General features: G+C 45.8%; 1 protein-coding gene across 2 annotated transcripts in view; it reads left to right on the top strand.

Annotated features, from left to right (window-relative positions):
- The window catches only part of TMPRSS6 (transmembrane serine protease 6), a 220,698-nt gene that overhangs the window by 4,254 nt on the left and 198,924 nt on the right, over window positions 1–17,520 (top strand). The window contains exon 2 of one of the 2 annotated variants that reach the window (XM_085601345.1): window positions 1,003–1,126. The exons of the other annotated variant lie outside the window; for it this stretch is intronic. Within the exon in view, the coding sequence (XP_085457471.1) occupies window positions 1,003–1,126 (124 nt within the window). The remainder of the gene's footprint in view (window positions 1–1,002; window positions 1,127–17,520) is intronic. 2 annotated transcript variants of the gene reach the window in all.

Raw genomic sequence — 17,520 nt, 5'->3', positions numbered from 1 at the left:
AGGGAGTCTTCGGTGTTGGTTGAGAACCTGATGGTGTTTCGGTGGACGATGGCTATTCCTCCTCCTGGTTTGTTGTTGTTTTGGTCCCTGCGGGTGATCTTGTAGCCGTCCGGGGTGGCTATGGCTATGTCAGGCGCCGAGGAGGTGTTCATCCAGGTCTCTGTCAGGAAGGCGACGTCCGGGGCGGAGGAGTCGAGCAGGTCCAAGAGTTCAACGGCGTGCTTGTGGACTGAGCGGGTGTTGAGTAGTACGCAACTGAGGTGGTTGTGGCCTGCAGTGTTGGGATGGGCAGGACGTGCAGGTGCGCGCTGGCTGGTGTAGCTGCAGTTTTGGCAGGTGAAGGGTCCGTGGGTGAGCTTCGGGGTGGCCTGGAAGTAGGTGGAAGTCCATCCGGCGTTGAGTACGTGGAGGGTGTTTGCGTCGTAGCGACGATAGATCATGTGGTGATTGTGGGGGCCAGGGGGTCCAGCGCTGGGCGCGGTCCAGGCACGGATGGGTGCAGACGGGCTTGCCTTAGGTGCGCTTTTGGTGCGCCAGCGGCGCGACTGCCCAGCGGTCGCCATATAAAAGGGAGGGGGTCTGGAGCAGAGGTCGGGAGGCTGGAGCGTGGCTGAGTAGGGGGTGGGGCCGCAGGGGCAGCAGCAGCAGGAAAGCGGGCAGAGGGGGTCAAAAACACCAGGGAACAGTGGTGAGGGGCCAAGAATGAGTCAAGACCCAAGTGGATTTAAAATTAAAAATAGCCCAAAGACTAATGAACAATATGGGCAATGCAGGGGCAGCAGGGATGCAGAGAAGGAAAAATAAAACGGACACAGAGCAGGCACAGAGCGGGACCTGATGAGCAGCAGGCTCGAACCCTGAGCGGCGGTGGTGGGAGGACTCTTGTTCTGGCGCAGAGTGGCTGAGCTGCTGGGGCGGGGAGGGTGCTGGCCTTGTCCTCGAGGGCAAGGTTTTAATGACAGGTATTGGGTTAACGTTCATCGCCCTTTTTCTACCCTTCAGACAGAGCTGCACTTGCCGGGCGGGAAGGAAAAGAAGAAGGCAGTACAAAACCTCCTCCGCTTCGCCCCCATCGTAGTCGCGCTGCTGCTGGCTGGAGCCGGGACCCTTGCATGGTACTTTCTGTGTAAGTTTTCCCTGTCTGGTGTGGGCGAGGTTCGGAGGAAGGACTGTGCGCGGGGAGGTGGGGGCAAGGGGACTGTGTGGGTCGAATCAACCTATGGACCGGCTAATGGATGGATGGATGGAGGGACGGGGGTGGTACCTCAGTGGGTGAAAGATTTGGTGGCTGAATCAACAGACTGACAACGGTAGGTGGTAGTGAGGACAGTGCAGACAGAGGGGGGCGGAGTGGCGTGTTGTCGAGGAGTGTGAGAGGAGTCAGAGAAATAGATGAACGGGAGGTGCATTGCGTTTTTTAGGTCTCACTAGAAGCAGTTTAAACTGTCTTACCAATATTATAACAAAAAATGTCAAAACCAATAGTTCTAGCCTTGTCTATTGTGTAGTTTTTATTTTGTTTATGCAAACATGCAAAAATGGCGGCCCAGTATAAAAATAAAGGACTCACACTGCAGCCCAGGCACAACAGCTCTGCTTCTGACATGCATTCCTCCAAACAAAATACTGCCACAGTGCATAGTGCCGATATCGCCAACCCTCCCCCGAAGCATAGTTAGGTACTTAGTACACTCTACAATAAATAATTACGCCACAGAAATTTTGCTGGAAAACAGTTTGCTGCCGTTTTTTTCATACATGAAGTATGCCAACGTGGTAGGTTAACTTACGGGTGATCCAAGGGCAGGAAGCAGTGACTGACATAAGCTGCTGTCTGATGAGCCAAATGGCATCGTGACCAACCCAATCGGTTGAGAAATGGTGGAGGGTAGTGCCTTCTTAATTGGTCCACGTCAGTGGAGAATCAACGTCAAAAACTTAGTTCAAATTGAAAATGCTTGTGATGTTTTTATTACTAGTAGACAATGCAAATATAAATTGCGAAAGAAAAAGCAAACAAGCCGACACGTGTTTCGCCCATGTGGCCCATTGGCCATGGGCTTTTTCAAGGCTAAAATGGTTTAACAGTCACCAAATAAAGATAGGTTAAGTGCAAAATTGGGTGAAAAAAGTGAAGGAGAAAGAAAAAGACAAAGTATGGTGGATTTACCAAAGAAGGTCAAACATTTCAAAGTGAGGGATAGAGAGAGAGAGATGGAGGGAAGAGGAACACAGGGGGAAAGGGAAGTAAAGAAGGAAAGCACGTTGGGAAGGAAAGGAGAGAGACGATCGGGGAGAGACGATAGTTCAAAGGAGGAGAGAAGAAATCAAAAGAGCTTATTAATGGTGACATTTCGTTTTCATATAAAACAGCATATAGCAGGTAAATATGTACATAGATGACATAATATCAATACAAATGCCAGATTGGGTGTATTGACACATTACTCTTATAATAGAATCATAACACTAGTAACACTTTCCTAGGCGCAACAGCATGAACAGGGCAGAACCAATAACTAATGGGATACCTTGTTTTATTTGATTGTCCCTATGAATTTTCCCCTCATTTCGTCTGTAAATCTTCCTTTCCTTTAACTCTCGTCTCTGGTGTCAGCACTAAATGTTTTATTTTTTCTTGGTGATATTATACATTTTTTCTTGATGAATCTGCAGGCTATGCGCCTATCGACGTTTATCTCACCTTACCAATTGCCTTCTGAAACTATTACACACTTCTTCTTTTTCATGACTTACTCTTTTCTTTTTCAGCATAGGACCCTACTAATCTTAGACATAACTACAATAGTATTGTTGGTTCTGCCCTGTTCATGCTGTTGCGCCTAGGAAAGTGTTACTAGTGTTATGATTCTATTATAAGAGTAATGTGTCAATACACCCAATCTGGCATTTGTATTGATATTATGTCATCTATGTACATATTTACCTGCTATATGCTGTTTTATATGAAAACGAAATGTCACCACTTATAAGCTCTTTTGATTTCTTCTCTCCTCCTTTGAACTATCGTCTATCCCCGATCGTCTCTCTCCTTTCCTTCCCAACGTGTTTTCCTTCTTTACTTCCCTTTCCCCTTGTGTTCCTCTTCCCTCCATCTCTCTCTCTCTATCCCTCACTTTGAAATTTTTGACCTTCTTTGGTAAATCCACCATACTTTGTCTTTTTCTTTCTCCTTCACTTTTTTCACCCAATTTTGCACTTAACCTATCTTTATTTTGTGACTGTTAAATCATTTTAGCCTTGAAAAAGCCCAAGGCCAATGGGCCACATGGGCGAAACATGTGTCGGCTTGTTTGCTTTTTCTTTCGCAATTTATATTTGCATTGTCTACTAGTAATAAAAACATCACAAGCATTTTCAATTGGAACTAAGTTTTTGACGTTGATTCTCCACTGACGTGGACCAATTAAGAAGGCACTACCCTCCACCATTTCTCAACCTTACCCTTTCAATGGCTCTTGGGTGTAGCCATTCACGAGGACTGTGCCACATGTAAATTTGGGCCCTGACAACTGTAGCGCCGTAAGTCCAGAACTTTCCACCCATACAGCGTTTCCAACCCAATCGGTGCTACCATTTATGTGGGGATTATCCCCCTTAAATACCATGGAACACCAGTCCATGACTTTACTTACACCTTTTTAGGTGAGGAGCGTTGCAAGGCAAGCCCCCGGTTGCTCTGGCTTACAACTGCCTGAAGGACTAGCGGGGCGCCAGTGTTTTCATCCAGGTTCCTTCCGTAAAGGCTCCTAGGGTTTGGCATAAGGCACCCACATTGTGCTCCTGAAGAGGGTACCTCTATGTACCAATCAGCCTCCGGATCGCCCTGTAACTCCGCCTGCAACACAAAGTAACATATTAACATGTGCAGTACAGTGCCCCGCTATCCCACCGGCATGCTGGGTATGCGGCAGGGAGGATGACTCCGTGTCCAGCGGGGGAACCAAGAGGACAGCCAGTGGGTGGGGGCAGGTATAAATACCTGACCCCGCCCCTTGCGTGCCGGAAATGACCCTGCTAAGGTGATGGATGTGGGGTGCTCCCGTAAGGGTCCCAGTGAGTGGAGCACGGGGATGTTTTGGAATGCAGCACTAAGGTGGCCGCCCTCTTAAGTGGGCACACTGCGTGTGCCTTGGGCAGCAGCAAAACTGCCAATGGATGAAGTTGGCTTACCCATTATTCCAGGCTGCAACGGGCGGGAGCAAACGGGAGCAAAATGTGAATGACGGTTAATTAGACCAATGGACGAAGAGAACTGCCCAACATTCCCTTTACAAATGTATAAATAAGCATATTTTAGTACGATTTTTGTAAAAGATGACGCTGAGCATGAAGCACACCTAAAAAAAACGACACATTTACAAATGTAGAGTAGCTTTCAGTCAGCTCTCTTTAGCCTTTGGTCTGTTCTGCTGGCCCGACCACTAGTGCTTACAGCATGGGGCAATTGGTAAGCCCACTTTAGCCATTGGCTCTCTTCACTGCGAGTGATGGCTTTTTAACTGATCACACATGGATATCCATCAAAGATGAAATGCTGTTCAGTCCTGTCTCGATTGCGGTAATACATTTCTTTGGGAATGTTTTTTTCCCATTCCTTATCCTTTATTTATTATTTTTAGTCATCCTTGTAGGTTTAAATTATGTTTTCAGGTCATAGAAATGCAAAACCATAGCACCTTTCTTTGTGCCAATAAAAATCATATTTCACTGTGATGTGCAGTAAAACTAAAAAGCAGTTCTAAGCCTGTTCTATCTACACCTGCCTGCTAGGAAGCAACAGTACTATTTTGTAAAAAAATAAGCACTTTTTAATTTAAAATAAAAAGTATATTTCAAAGCATGTGACTGCCATGTTTAGGTGGCAGCATGTTTTCTTTTGTTTTATTCTCTTTTTGTTTAAAAAAGTAGTCATCACACCAGCTTGCCCAGGCTAGATTTATCAGCTTTGCCAGTGGTAATTTAATATGGCTGTAGAGCGAAATTGGGCAAAAAAACAAGCTTAATTCACTCCTCAGGTGAATCTGAAAAACAGGCGGATTTTAGGAGTTTCAGGTAGTTCATGCACTGTGTTTGGTTCTCCGGGTAGTTCTTGTAGTTCATGTGGATCTACCAGGACATCATTTAGCAGTTGAGAACCAAAAATGAACTCCACGAACGGGGCAGTCCCTGGCTTGTTCCCTCCGTAGGCCTCAAATACATACAGCTTTTAGTTGTCTTTTAGCAAAGACCTTGTAAAGACGGAGGACGCTTCACAGTAAAAGTTTTGTCGTTCTTTATTGAAGAGATAGATGATAAGCTGCTAGTACAAAGGGCCCAGGAAACACCAAGGTCAGTGGCATTCAAGCAGGCACAGCAGTATTCCAAACTAGAACATGAAGAGAACCAATGACCATAGAAACAACTATTACATCATATAAGGCTTAACAGTGAAGAAGAACTACTAACAGAGCATGCCACACATCTCCTTCCTTTTTTTAACTAACAAAGCGTGTCAAAAAATCCTAAAATAAAAAAAATAAAAGAAGAAAAATATAAAACCAACCTTTGACTAAAAACAAAAACAGGAAGCAAAAACAAATAATAAAATAAAACCTTTTAGGCGGTCGGATTCTCCTGCCACTCTTTCTCAACGTAGCCCCATTAGAGTTCTTTAGAACACCACCATGCCCAATATCTGACATGCATTTGTCCCCACCATTGATTGTCTCTGTGTCACCCTTAACATCATTATCCACTTTGGCAATTCTAGACAAATTCCACTATTGCCCATTTGCCACACACCCCACATTTCCTCTAACACCAGTAACACAAACAGGATCTCAAAACCTAGAACAACCTTTCCTCTGCAAGACAGGGTCTTTGATTCTAACCATGTCTTCAATCTTAACGCCATTTTTCTTAATTACTTTGTCACTGACTTTTGTTTCTCTCTGCCATTGCAAAAAACTGTCCTTGTCACTTCGAAATTTGGCTTTCTCACAACCCTCATTATTATTATAACTTTTGCCCATCATTTACGTCTTCTAGAAAGGACATAACCACCTTCCTCCCTCTTATAAGTTCCAAAAGTACTTCACCCGTACCCGAATGAGGTGTGTACCTGTGCGCCCAAATCAATTCCCTCAACGCAGTTTCACAATCCATCTTAGCCCTTATTGCACTTTGGATACACTCCAGCAACACTCTGTTGAATCTCTCAACTTTTCCATTTGCTTGAGGATGATAAAGAGGAGTGCGTAAATGTTTCACACCACATTTATCCAACAATTCTTTCATGGTCAAAGAAGTGAACTGAACCCCTATTATCTGTGAGTAGCACCTCTGGATTGCCTTCCCTGGCAAAAACATCACAAAAAAATGTATCACCGCTTTAATGTCAGGTACAGATACACCTCGTACTTCCACCCACCTTGAAAGGTGATCCACTAACACAATGAAGTATCTCATTCTGAGAGGCAGAATATGAAAGGGTCCCGGGGAATCCACAGAAATTATTTGCCTCACCTTACTGGGATTGACTACAGGAATAGGTGTAGGTACAGCAGTGATCAAGTGCTTATCACTTGAGCAGCATTGAGTGCAATGTCTTATCAATCTGTCAACCCCTTTGTCCACACCTGGCCACCAAAAATCATTCCATATCCTACGTTTAGTGGCCAGTCTTCAACTTATGCAATAATAAACTCCTTAACTTCATCGTGTACATTTTCCATACAGTCACTTTCCATAGGTTAACAAAATAACAAATCTACTCTGACATTTCTACCACCAGCAGTATAGCTCACCCTGAAGTTAGATTCCAACAACTTTGTCGAAAGCATGGCCAATCTAGCTCTATTTTTTTATTTTTTATCTTAGAACCAGATAAAATGTCAACTAACGGTTTGTGATCAGTTTTAAGCTCAAATAAGGCTTAAACATTTCCACACCCTAGACACACACTAACATCTCTTTTTCTATAACAGAATACCTGGATTCCACAACTCTTAATCTTCTGGATGCAAATTCCACAGTGACTTCAGTACCATACAAATCTGTGAGAACACAGCCCCCATTTCGTAAGGTCTAGCATCCACGGATACAAAAATATCATGGCCCTCTACATATGGTTGTAAAGCAGGTGCTGACAAAATATTCAGCTTGATGCGATCAAAGCTCTGTTAACATACATGACACCAAATTAATATAGTATTTCTTTTAAGGAGGTCCTTGAAACAAGTGGTCATTTCAGCAAAATTTTGTATAAATTTAGCATAAAACACGCAAAGATCTAAAAATGATCAGAGTTGTCCGCTGTCTGTGGGATGTGGATCTTTTACAATACCCTCAACTATACTGGGCTAAGGTTTTACACCTTCAGACATCAGAACATGACCCAGGTATTCTATTTCATTCACCCCAAACACATATTTGTCTTCTCTGATAGTCACGCCATTGTTTTCTAACACAGACAGCACTTTTTCGACACAATTATCCTGCTCCAATTTCGAGTCAGCATAAAACAGAATATCATCCTGCAATACAACCACATTAGCGATCTTCTCCAACATCCTTATCATCACTTTTTGAAAAACGGATACTGCCAAAGCCAATCAAAACGGCATGCGGCAAAATTGAAACACACCTTCAGGTGTGATAAACGCAGTAAGATGGCGAGACTGTTCATCTAACACAACCTGATGGTATGCTGCTCTAATGTCCAATTTAGAAAAACGTTTAGCATGTCCAACAGCATAGATCAAATCTTCAATGTGGTGAAGGGAAACATTTTCTACCCAAATGGAATCATTCAGAGACCTTAAATCAACACAAAGGCGTAATTCCTCAGACTTCTTTTTAGCAAGTACAACGGGAGAAAGCCACAAACTGGCATCCTCTCTTTCAAGGATACCATCATCTTGCATTTTCTTCAAAATTGCAGATAACTCATTCCTAACACTGTAAGGTACATTTTGTAGCCTGTGTTTCACAGGTACACTGTTCTCTTTGACTTTAATAGTGTTGACAAAGTTACTGATTTTGCCTACCTTATCCAGAAAAACATTTTTGAAAGACTTTTTCCACGGCTTCTGATCTGAAATAGCATTGACAATTGTGACAGGTTGCACATGGTCAGGTCTAATCATAAGATACAAATCGGCCTGGTACCACCACCACAAAACATTAATGCCCTTACGAGCAACATACACTTTTATTTGAATAATATCAGTTTCACACGTAATGTTTGCCCAAAAGTAGCCATCTAAATCTATTCTGCTGCCATTGAAAGCAGTAGTAATTACATCCACTGGTAACAATTCTATGTCAATCCAATGTTCCATATATTTTTCACATGAAGTAATTTTAATTTTGGCACCTGAATCCAAGAGCAACGGAGTGTGTATCCCATCAATAAATAACGGAATGAGTGGATCACTATCTTTCTTATACCTGTGGACACATCCAATCTCTACACAATCTACAGATAAAACTAACTCCTCCATTTTTTTTCTATGTTCTCAACCTCAACCAAGGCTTGTTCTCGTACACTTGTCACACCAACACATCTGCCCCCTTCATATTTTACCAAAATGGCTGATTTTCTTGCATCTCCAGCATTCCTGTGCAATTGCAGGACAACTTTTAAAATTAGATAAATGTAAAGATGACCCACACCTGAAACACATTTGTTTCGTAGGACCACAAACATACCCTCTACCTCTGTTAGCATTGTTAGAAGAACTTTGCATCAAAGATTGTTTGCTGTGAGAAACATCTTCCCCTTGTAACTTGAACTTTACCGCGGACATTTGCAAGTCACAGTTACCTAACTCTTTAGAGTCTTCGAGAGAAGTCTCTTTGCTCTTGGCGATGTCCATTGTTTCATCAAGTGATGGATTTGTACAAGCAAGCAATCTTTGTTGTATTTTCTTGGAATAACACCTTGACACAATTTGATAACGTATTAACGGAGATGTAAATCTCTCAAACTCTCAGTATGCCGCAAGTAGTTTAGAGCTGTCACATGAGTCTATAGATTCATTGGGAGCTTGCACACCTGTAAAAAATGTGTGACGCCGCACCTCCAAGTTCACCTTCCTTTCGTTTCTAGTTGCTTCACAGCTGCTTCAAATTCATCACAATCTTCACTACCATCACCAGCGAGTTCTGGAACATGATAAAAGATGTTCTGTCCTTCGACACCCATGTAATAATACAGGAGATTGCTTTTACGATCAGATTAAAATTTCAAACCATTGATGGTTCCAAGATAATCCTTGAAAGACCTGAACCACAATCTCTATCTCAAAGGAGGTTTACCGGGATCTTGCAAGAAAGGACTAGGTGGTTTCACAGATTGCATTATGAATTTGATAATATAGAAATACAATTAAATGAATTACTGGAATGACATGCAAGTGTGCGGATCACTGATACCAGCAGATAGCGTTGAAAGACCAGAAAAGTATGCTAACAATTGTGAAATGACAAATTGTGCTGATCACTGAAAGAAGCAGGTGACATGCATTTCCATAAAATGGAACCAATGAAGTGGGCAGATCACTGAAACCAGCAGGTGACATCCATTTCAAAGAAATGAAATGCAGAAAAGTGTGCCATCACTGCAATGTGCGTCCAGTAGATGGCACTATGACAATAATATCCCGAAACTCCAACAAGAACTAAAGACGACAGAGGAATGAAGAGCGAAGCAGCTCCGAGGTAAGTTAAACAATATGCTAATAATAAGCTGCTGGTACAAAGGGCCCAGGAAACACCAAGACCAGTAACATTCAAATAGACACAACAATATTCCAAACTAGAACATGAAGAGAACCTATGACCTTACAAATAACTATTACATCATATAAGGCTTAACAGTGAAGAAATACTAACAGAACATGCCACAGACCTATTGTGGACAATGCCAATATTTACAGAGGGCTTTGGGTCGGCCCAATGGTTTCCACTGGTTGGCATTCTTTTCAGTCTCATTTGCTTGCTTCTTATTCAATTACTTTTTTCTCCTATTTTTGTGTTTGTTCCTCCCCGGGAGTATAGCTTCTTTACCATTTGTTTGAATTGATGACTTGTATCATTCTACTTCTTACATTCTTGGCAGGGGAGTAGCTTAGTCAGTGAGATTTGGGGATGCGAATCACAAAATTTCTAACTAAAAAATCAATGGATTGCAGGTAAGAGGGGTAAGATTACCAAGGTTCGGGATAGACTGTTTCCATAAGGAACTTGGTCAGTATTGATTTGCAATAGGGGGGCCTTTGTCTAGAGTGGCACAGTGGGCGACAAATGATGGCTTAGAATGCTACCCACGTGATTGCCACTGGTTAAACTATTTACAAGCATTCATCCCATCAACTTACTTTTGGGTGTTTGATTGGTAGTAGTATGTCTGGAAATCTGAGACTGGTTCAGCTTTCCAATCATACTACTGCCAATGCTTGTGAACTCCAAAAAGCAGTAAATGTGCATACATTCAAGGAGTACATTTATGGGTACAAATGTACTACTTTTTAGGTAGAACCCTACGAGATAGGGCAGCTGTCTGGTCTGCAAACATCTTTGGAACATTTGGTAAGCTTCCCTGGCAATGCATTCTGCCCATTGCTTACCATTGGCTTTGTGGTTTATAACTCACATATACTTGATTTCGATTTGCTGGCTCTGTTTGTTTTTAGCTGTCAAGCTTGAGTTTGTCCTTTCCATTGCCCAAATCCTATTTACTGTATTCTTCCATCCATACTGGATCTATGTAAACAGGCCTTCCACACTGTTAAAAATGGGATTTCTGGTTGGCTAAGGCTTGCGCTAAAGCCAGGCAGAAACCACCAATCTAGTCAGGACAAGGGAGTTACGCGCTGAAGATAACCCCTGCTCACCCTTTGGTAGCTTGGCACGAGCAGGCAGGCTTATCCCAGAGGCAAAGTGTAATTCATTTGCACAACACACACACACAGCATCACCACACTAGGCACACTACAAAAGAAACTCCACACAAGGTTATATAAAAAATAGCCTTTGTATTATCATAAACACATTAGAAACATAATCACACATTTCCACTGTGCCAACTGGCACTAGGCAATATTCACAGGGGATTATATACAGGACCAGGCCAATCGGACCACGGTCAGAACCATCAGATCAGGTAAGTGAATGCAAAACACAACCAGTAACCACTGGTACCATAATGACCTAAGCATTATCACATTAGCATTAGACACCCTCCTAAAATATCATAGCATGACATTAGGCATAACCACATTAGCGTTAGACACCCTCCTAAGCATAAACACATTACGCATTAGGCCTCACCAGCATCAACACATTATGGAATAACCTCATGAGCATAAACATCATTAGAGGCATAAATCACAGTGCATAAATCACATTTGGCACATCATACATAAATCACAGTAGGGCTCTGCGCCCTACCAACCTACAACTGACCCCCAGGCCAACTGCCCTTCTCAGAGGGCTCAAATTCCGTATGTCCCAAATGTCAAGGCTGGCTGCCAGTGCAGCAGACTCCCAAAAGTGCGCCATTGCGCAGGCCTAAACTTGGCAGCTGCCGCTAATTGCGGTGCAGCTGTGCGGAAAGCTGTAGGTACTGGCCCTCACTGTGCCCTCTGGAGCCCCCATTGGGACGCTCTACAACACAAGTGGCCAATGTTGCAGCTGCCAGCGCTGGTGCGGCGCAGCTGTGAAGATACTGGGGGCACTGGCACTCACTGTGCCCTCTGGGCCCCCCCTGGGGCTCTCCCAAGCAAAACATGCCCCCAGCGTTGCAGCTGCCCACTGTCTGGTGGGACAGCTGTGGCTAAATGGCCTGAGCCCCACTCTGGGACTCTTAAAACCAAAAGTGCGGTCAGACGTTGCAGCTGCCTGCGCTGCAGCGGCGCAGCTGTAAATAAAATAAAGATGGCCCTGGCAGCGCCTCTGGAGCCCCACTCTGGGACTCCTTAAACAAGATTTACCCCCATCGAAGGAGCGGCCTCTCCCTTTGCGGGACCGCTCAGGCACTGTGCCTTGACTGGCCCTAACAAACTGAGGGCGCCAAGAAATGCCCCCAAGCCCCACGGGGACTTTGTGAAACAAATGCAGCCTCCCTCAAGAGATCAGCCCCCACTCACCGGGACTCTTCTGGCTGCCCTCCGGTCTCCCGAAAGCAGGGAGAAAGGCACTGAAACTGTGCCTCGAGCGGCCGCGCTCTCCTGAATTCAATCGGAACTTCTACGTGAGGCAGGACCGCGGGGTGGGCTCCCGCTGGACCCAGGCTCTCCTGCTTTCTGGCACACGTAGGCTCTCTTCCTTCTTCCAAGAGTCCCACCAACAACAGCCGCACCTCTCAGCACCGCCTCACTTCCGGTCAGCCCGCCCACAGTCAGGCACGGGCGCCGGACTTCCTGATTTCTTCGGTGCTCCGCTTTCCCGGGTCACGGCGGTGATTTTCTTATCGGGCAAATGCGGGGTGGTCACCCGCCATCAAATAAAAACAAAAAGCGGGTTGGGCACCCGCTCGCAAATAAATCAGGGAAGCGGGGTGGGCACCCACTATCATTAACAGCATACAGCAGGGTGGGCACCCGCTGCTTTTTAGCACAACCAGCGGGGTGGGCTCCAGCTCGGTTTCACGGCGAAACGCAGGGTGGGCTCCCGCTATCATTAACAGCATACAGCGTGGTGGGCACCTGCTGTTTTTAGCACAACCAGCGGGGTGAGCTCCCGCTCGGTTTCACTGCAAAACGCGGGGTGGGCTCCCGCTCCTTCCCCAACAACGTGGGGTGGGCACCCGCTCCGCACGCTGGGTAGGGGAATCTTTAGGTTGTAGCCCAGTGCTGCAAATTAGAAACAGAAGCACTCCACGAGGCGCCAGGTCCCTCAAGCAATCCAGCAGGTAGGAATAACAAGTCCTTAAGGTTCAGGGGGCATAGCTGGGCCCAGGGAGGCCAGCACACAGGGCCCTCCAGCAGGGAGGCAAGCCCCCACAGCGGTTCCTCCTGGGCTCCAACAGCAGCAAGCCCCCAAAGGTCCAGGAACAGCACCCCTACATAGGGTCACAGCCCTTACATTTATACTGACATTTCCTTTGTCTGCAGTACAGGGCTTTATGGGAACCAGATGCAACTGGTTCAGGGGGGAATTGGAGCACCTTGTTTACAAGGCTCCTCTTCCCCTTTGTCAGGTGGGGGCTCGTCATCAGACACACCACAGAGGGGCAGAGCCAGCATTGTACAGGCTAGGCACAGGCCTATTCAGGGACCAGGGAGTACTCCAAATGTAGATGTCCCATTCAGCCTAGCGCTGACTCACCCTGCCCCTCCTGGAGCCACACACACCTCACCCGCCCCTTTCACTCAAAAGCCAGACATGCAATTCACATCAGGCAGGCAGACACATAGCCCACAGAAATGCCAACTTTTAAAAGTGGCATTTCTAAAATAGTTACAATAAATCTGCGCACACCATTGCGTAGCATTTATTATCACTATTCCAAATATACCAAACTTGACCACGCTGCGCCTCTCATATCAGGAATTACCACTGAAACACTCAGGGAATCCCCAATGCATCCCTATGGGAGGGCAGCCCCACAGTAGTGAGAAACCAAAATGGCTGTTTATCACTACCAGGACATGTCACACACTTAAGGTACATATCCTATCTTTTACCTACAATGCACCCTGCCCAAAGGGCTAGCAAGGGCCTACCTTAGGGGTGACTGACATGTAGTAAAAGGGGGGGGGGGGTCACGGACATGGCACACACTTTAGGTGCCACGTCACAGCGGCAGTGACACTGCGCGCACAGGCCCTGCAATGGCAGAGGCCTGGGATAGGTTTGAAAGGCTACTTTGGTGGGTGACGCAATCAGCGCTGCAAGCCCACCAGTAGCATTTAATTTACCAGCCCTGGGTATATGGGATACCACTTTACAAGAGACTGACAGGTAAATTAAATAGGCCAGACAGGTGTAGATCAATTTTACCATATTTATCACAGAGAGCACACGCACTTTACACTGGACAGCAGTGCCAACGTGCCGAGAGTCCTAAAACCACCAACACCATGTCAGAAAAAAAGCTAGGAGAAAGGCAAAAGGTTTAGGGATGACCCTGCAAAAAGGGCCAAGTCCAACACACACCATGCATACTTTACTATACTCCACTCCACTCTGCACCCCTCCAGGTCACTGCATTCTACTCTGCACCATTTCACACTATACCACTCCACTGAATGCCACTCCACACTGCGTCACTGCACTCTGCTCTGCACCACTCCACTTCACTCTATGCCACTTCACTTTATGCTTCTCTAGTCTACACTACACTGTACTCTATGCAAATGCACTCTACCCCACACTACTCTAGTATGCACCACTGTACTCTACACCACTCCACTCAATGCCACTCTACTCTGCAACACTGCTCTCTATGCCACTGCACTCTACACCAATGCACTCTACTCTGTACCACTCCACTCTATGCCAGTGCACGTTGTGCCAATCCACTCTGTGCCACTCCAATGTACTCTGCACTCTACGCCAATGCACTCTACATCACTTTAATCAAAACCAATGCAGTCTACGCCACTGCACTCTACACCAATATACACTACAGCACTGTACTCTATGTCACTGCTTTCTACGGTGCTCTTCTCTGCACCACTCTACGCCACTGCGCTCCACGCCAATGCACTCTATGCCACTATACTATAGACCACTGCACTCTACAACAGTCTAATCTGCAACTTTGTACTCTCTGTCACTGATCTCTATGCCACTACACTCTATGCCATCTGCACTCCGCGCCACTGCACTCTACCCAGCAAGACTCCACTCTACTCTTCACCACTCCACTTTATGCCACTTTACTCTGCACCACTCTACTCTGTAACACTGCACTCTCTGCCACTCTTCTCTTCACCACTGCACTTTATGCCACTGCACTCTACTCTACACCACTGTACTGTGCTCGACACCAATGCACTGTATGCCACCACACTCTACGACACTCTACTCTGCTTCACTCCACTCTACCCCAATCCACTCTAATCTACTCTGCAGCACTGCATTCTATGAGACTGCACTCTATGCCACTGCACTGTACGCCACTGCACTTTACTCTGAAACAATCGACTCTACTCTATTTAACTCTGTGCTATTCCGCTCTACTGCACTGCAATCTATCCTGTTACACTCCAGTCCACTTTATTCTTTGCCAATGCACTCTATGCCACTGCATTCAATGGCAATGCACTCTACACCACTTCACCCCAAACCAATACACTCTACGCCACTGCACTCTACACCAATCTACTCTGCACCACTGCACTGTGCGCCATTATACTCTACTCTGCAACACTCTACTACTCTACACAACTGCACTCAATGCCTCTCTACTCTACACCATTGCATTCTTTGTCACTTTACTCTGCACCACTCTGCGCCAATGCACTCTACACCAGTGCACTCTACGCCACTCTATTCTACACCACTGCACTCTAAAACACTCTACTGTGCAAGATTGCAGTCTCCACCACTGAACTCTGCGCCACTCCACTCTGCACCACTCTACTTTGCGCCACTGCACTGTATGTCACTGTACTTTACTCTGCACCACTCTACTCTATGCCACGCTACGCCATTCTACTGTACTCTACGCCAGTACACTCCACGCCACTGCACTCTACACCACTACATTCTGTGCCACTACACTCTACTCCACTCTACGCCACTTTAATTTACTGTGCTTCACTGCACTCTATGAGACTGTACTCATTTTCACAAACGGCAGTTCCTCCACAATGGCACTGCCAGCAGCTGAAAAATAAAATAATATTTTTTTATCGTTTTATTTTTCAGCAGCTGCCTTTTTTTTCCAGATTATTTTTATTGGTTTTTAATGGGGTTACATCATGAACATCTGCATACTGATTCAAATTGGCATTGACATTATACAACAATCATAAATTTGAGCAGCTTAGGTAGGAAATAGGGAGACACTCATCTAGAAATCATTACAATCCTCTGTTGGGTTGATTTGCTGCTTCACTCCGCGGCGCTGCACAGGTATAAACAGTCAAATTAAAGCAGGAATATCAAAGAAGGAGCCAGCCATTGTTCCTCAAAACTATTTCTACATTGAGTCTCACACAGTTGCACAATAAAATGGACGTGAACGGGAGGAACAAAGGAAAAAGAAGACGAGAAGAAGAGTGGAAAATTAAAATTAATAAACATTTTTTTTTTTTAAAGTAAGAACCGATCTCTTCGTGGATTTGCTATCATGTGTGTGTTTGTCGGTCTGATGTATCAGTGGGTGATGGTTATGTGATGTTTTCAGCAGCTGCCTTAACCAGCACATGCAGGGAGGGGCGGGGTGGGGCACGTGAGGGAGGAGGAATCGTGTACATGTGCACTTCTAAGTGCACATGTCTGTTTGGCCGGCCGTCTTAGCAATTTGCAGTGAGGTTTCTCCAACCAGGCTGTAGTGCACAGCCCGGTTAAAGAAACAGCACAGACTCCCTGTGCCTGATCGAGCGTTAAAGCAGCCCGCTCAGGCCAATCCCAGCGCTACTCTCATAGGATGAGAGCAGCGTGGGGATTGCACAGGGAATCTCTTATGTGTACCAGTGTCTGCTGGAACCAGGAAGAAGAAGAACTCAAGGCAGCTGGCAGCTTCAGGTAAGTTTTTACATTTTTTTATTACTAACTCCACACTCCCTCTCCTGCGCTACCCCCGCACTCCCTTCCAGCGCCCCCTCCACCTGCCCCACCACTTTTAATTTGTGTCGGCCTCTACTGCATTTCACTCTATGCCTCTCGACTCTACTCTGCACCACTCTGCTCTAAGCCAGTGCACTGTACCCCAGTTTACTATGCACCACTGCACTCTTCACCGCTGTGCTGTACACCACTCCCATCTCGGCCACTTCGCTGTACACTGCACCACTCAACTCTACACTGCTCAACTCTATGCCATTCTACTCTGCAACACTGCACTCTACGCCTCTACTGTATGCCACTGCACTGTACCCTGCACCACTTCATTCTACGCCACTTCACTGTACATTGAACCAATCTACTCTACGCCACTGAATTCTATGCCATTCTGCTCCACTTTTCACGACTCCACTCTACCCCACTGCAGTCCATGCCACTCTAGTGGAGAGGTGGGGTGCAGCGGCCAGGGCAGCTGACTTTGGAGCACAGGGATCACGGTTTGATCCCCGGCTCCGGCGGCAGCTCAGCTCAGCACCATGTGACTCTGGGCAATAGCTCACTTAATTTCCACGATGGCCCCCAACGCCTTAAGACCGGTACAGGTGAGTAGTTCGCGCTTTACGGATACTCTACTGTTCTTATTATAGAACAGTAGTGGAGAAGTGTGGCTCAATGGTTAGCGCGGCAGACCTCGATGCAGAGCACTGGTCCGGGACCAGGGTTCGATTCCCGTCGCGGCAGGGTCTCGGGCTATAAATTCCGCGGACTGGATAT

Source organism: Triturus cristatus, chromosome 4_2 (assembly GCF_964204655.1).
Source record: "Triturus cristatus chromosome 4_2, aTriCri1.1, whole genome shotgun sequence".
Classification (NCBI taxonomy): domain Eukaryota; kingdom Metazoa; phylum Chordata; class Amphibia; order Caudata; family Salamandridae; genus Triturus; species Triturus cristatus.
This window is presented reverse-complemented; position numbering and strand designations above follow the sequence as displayed.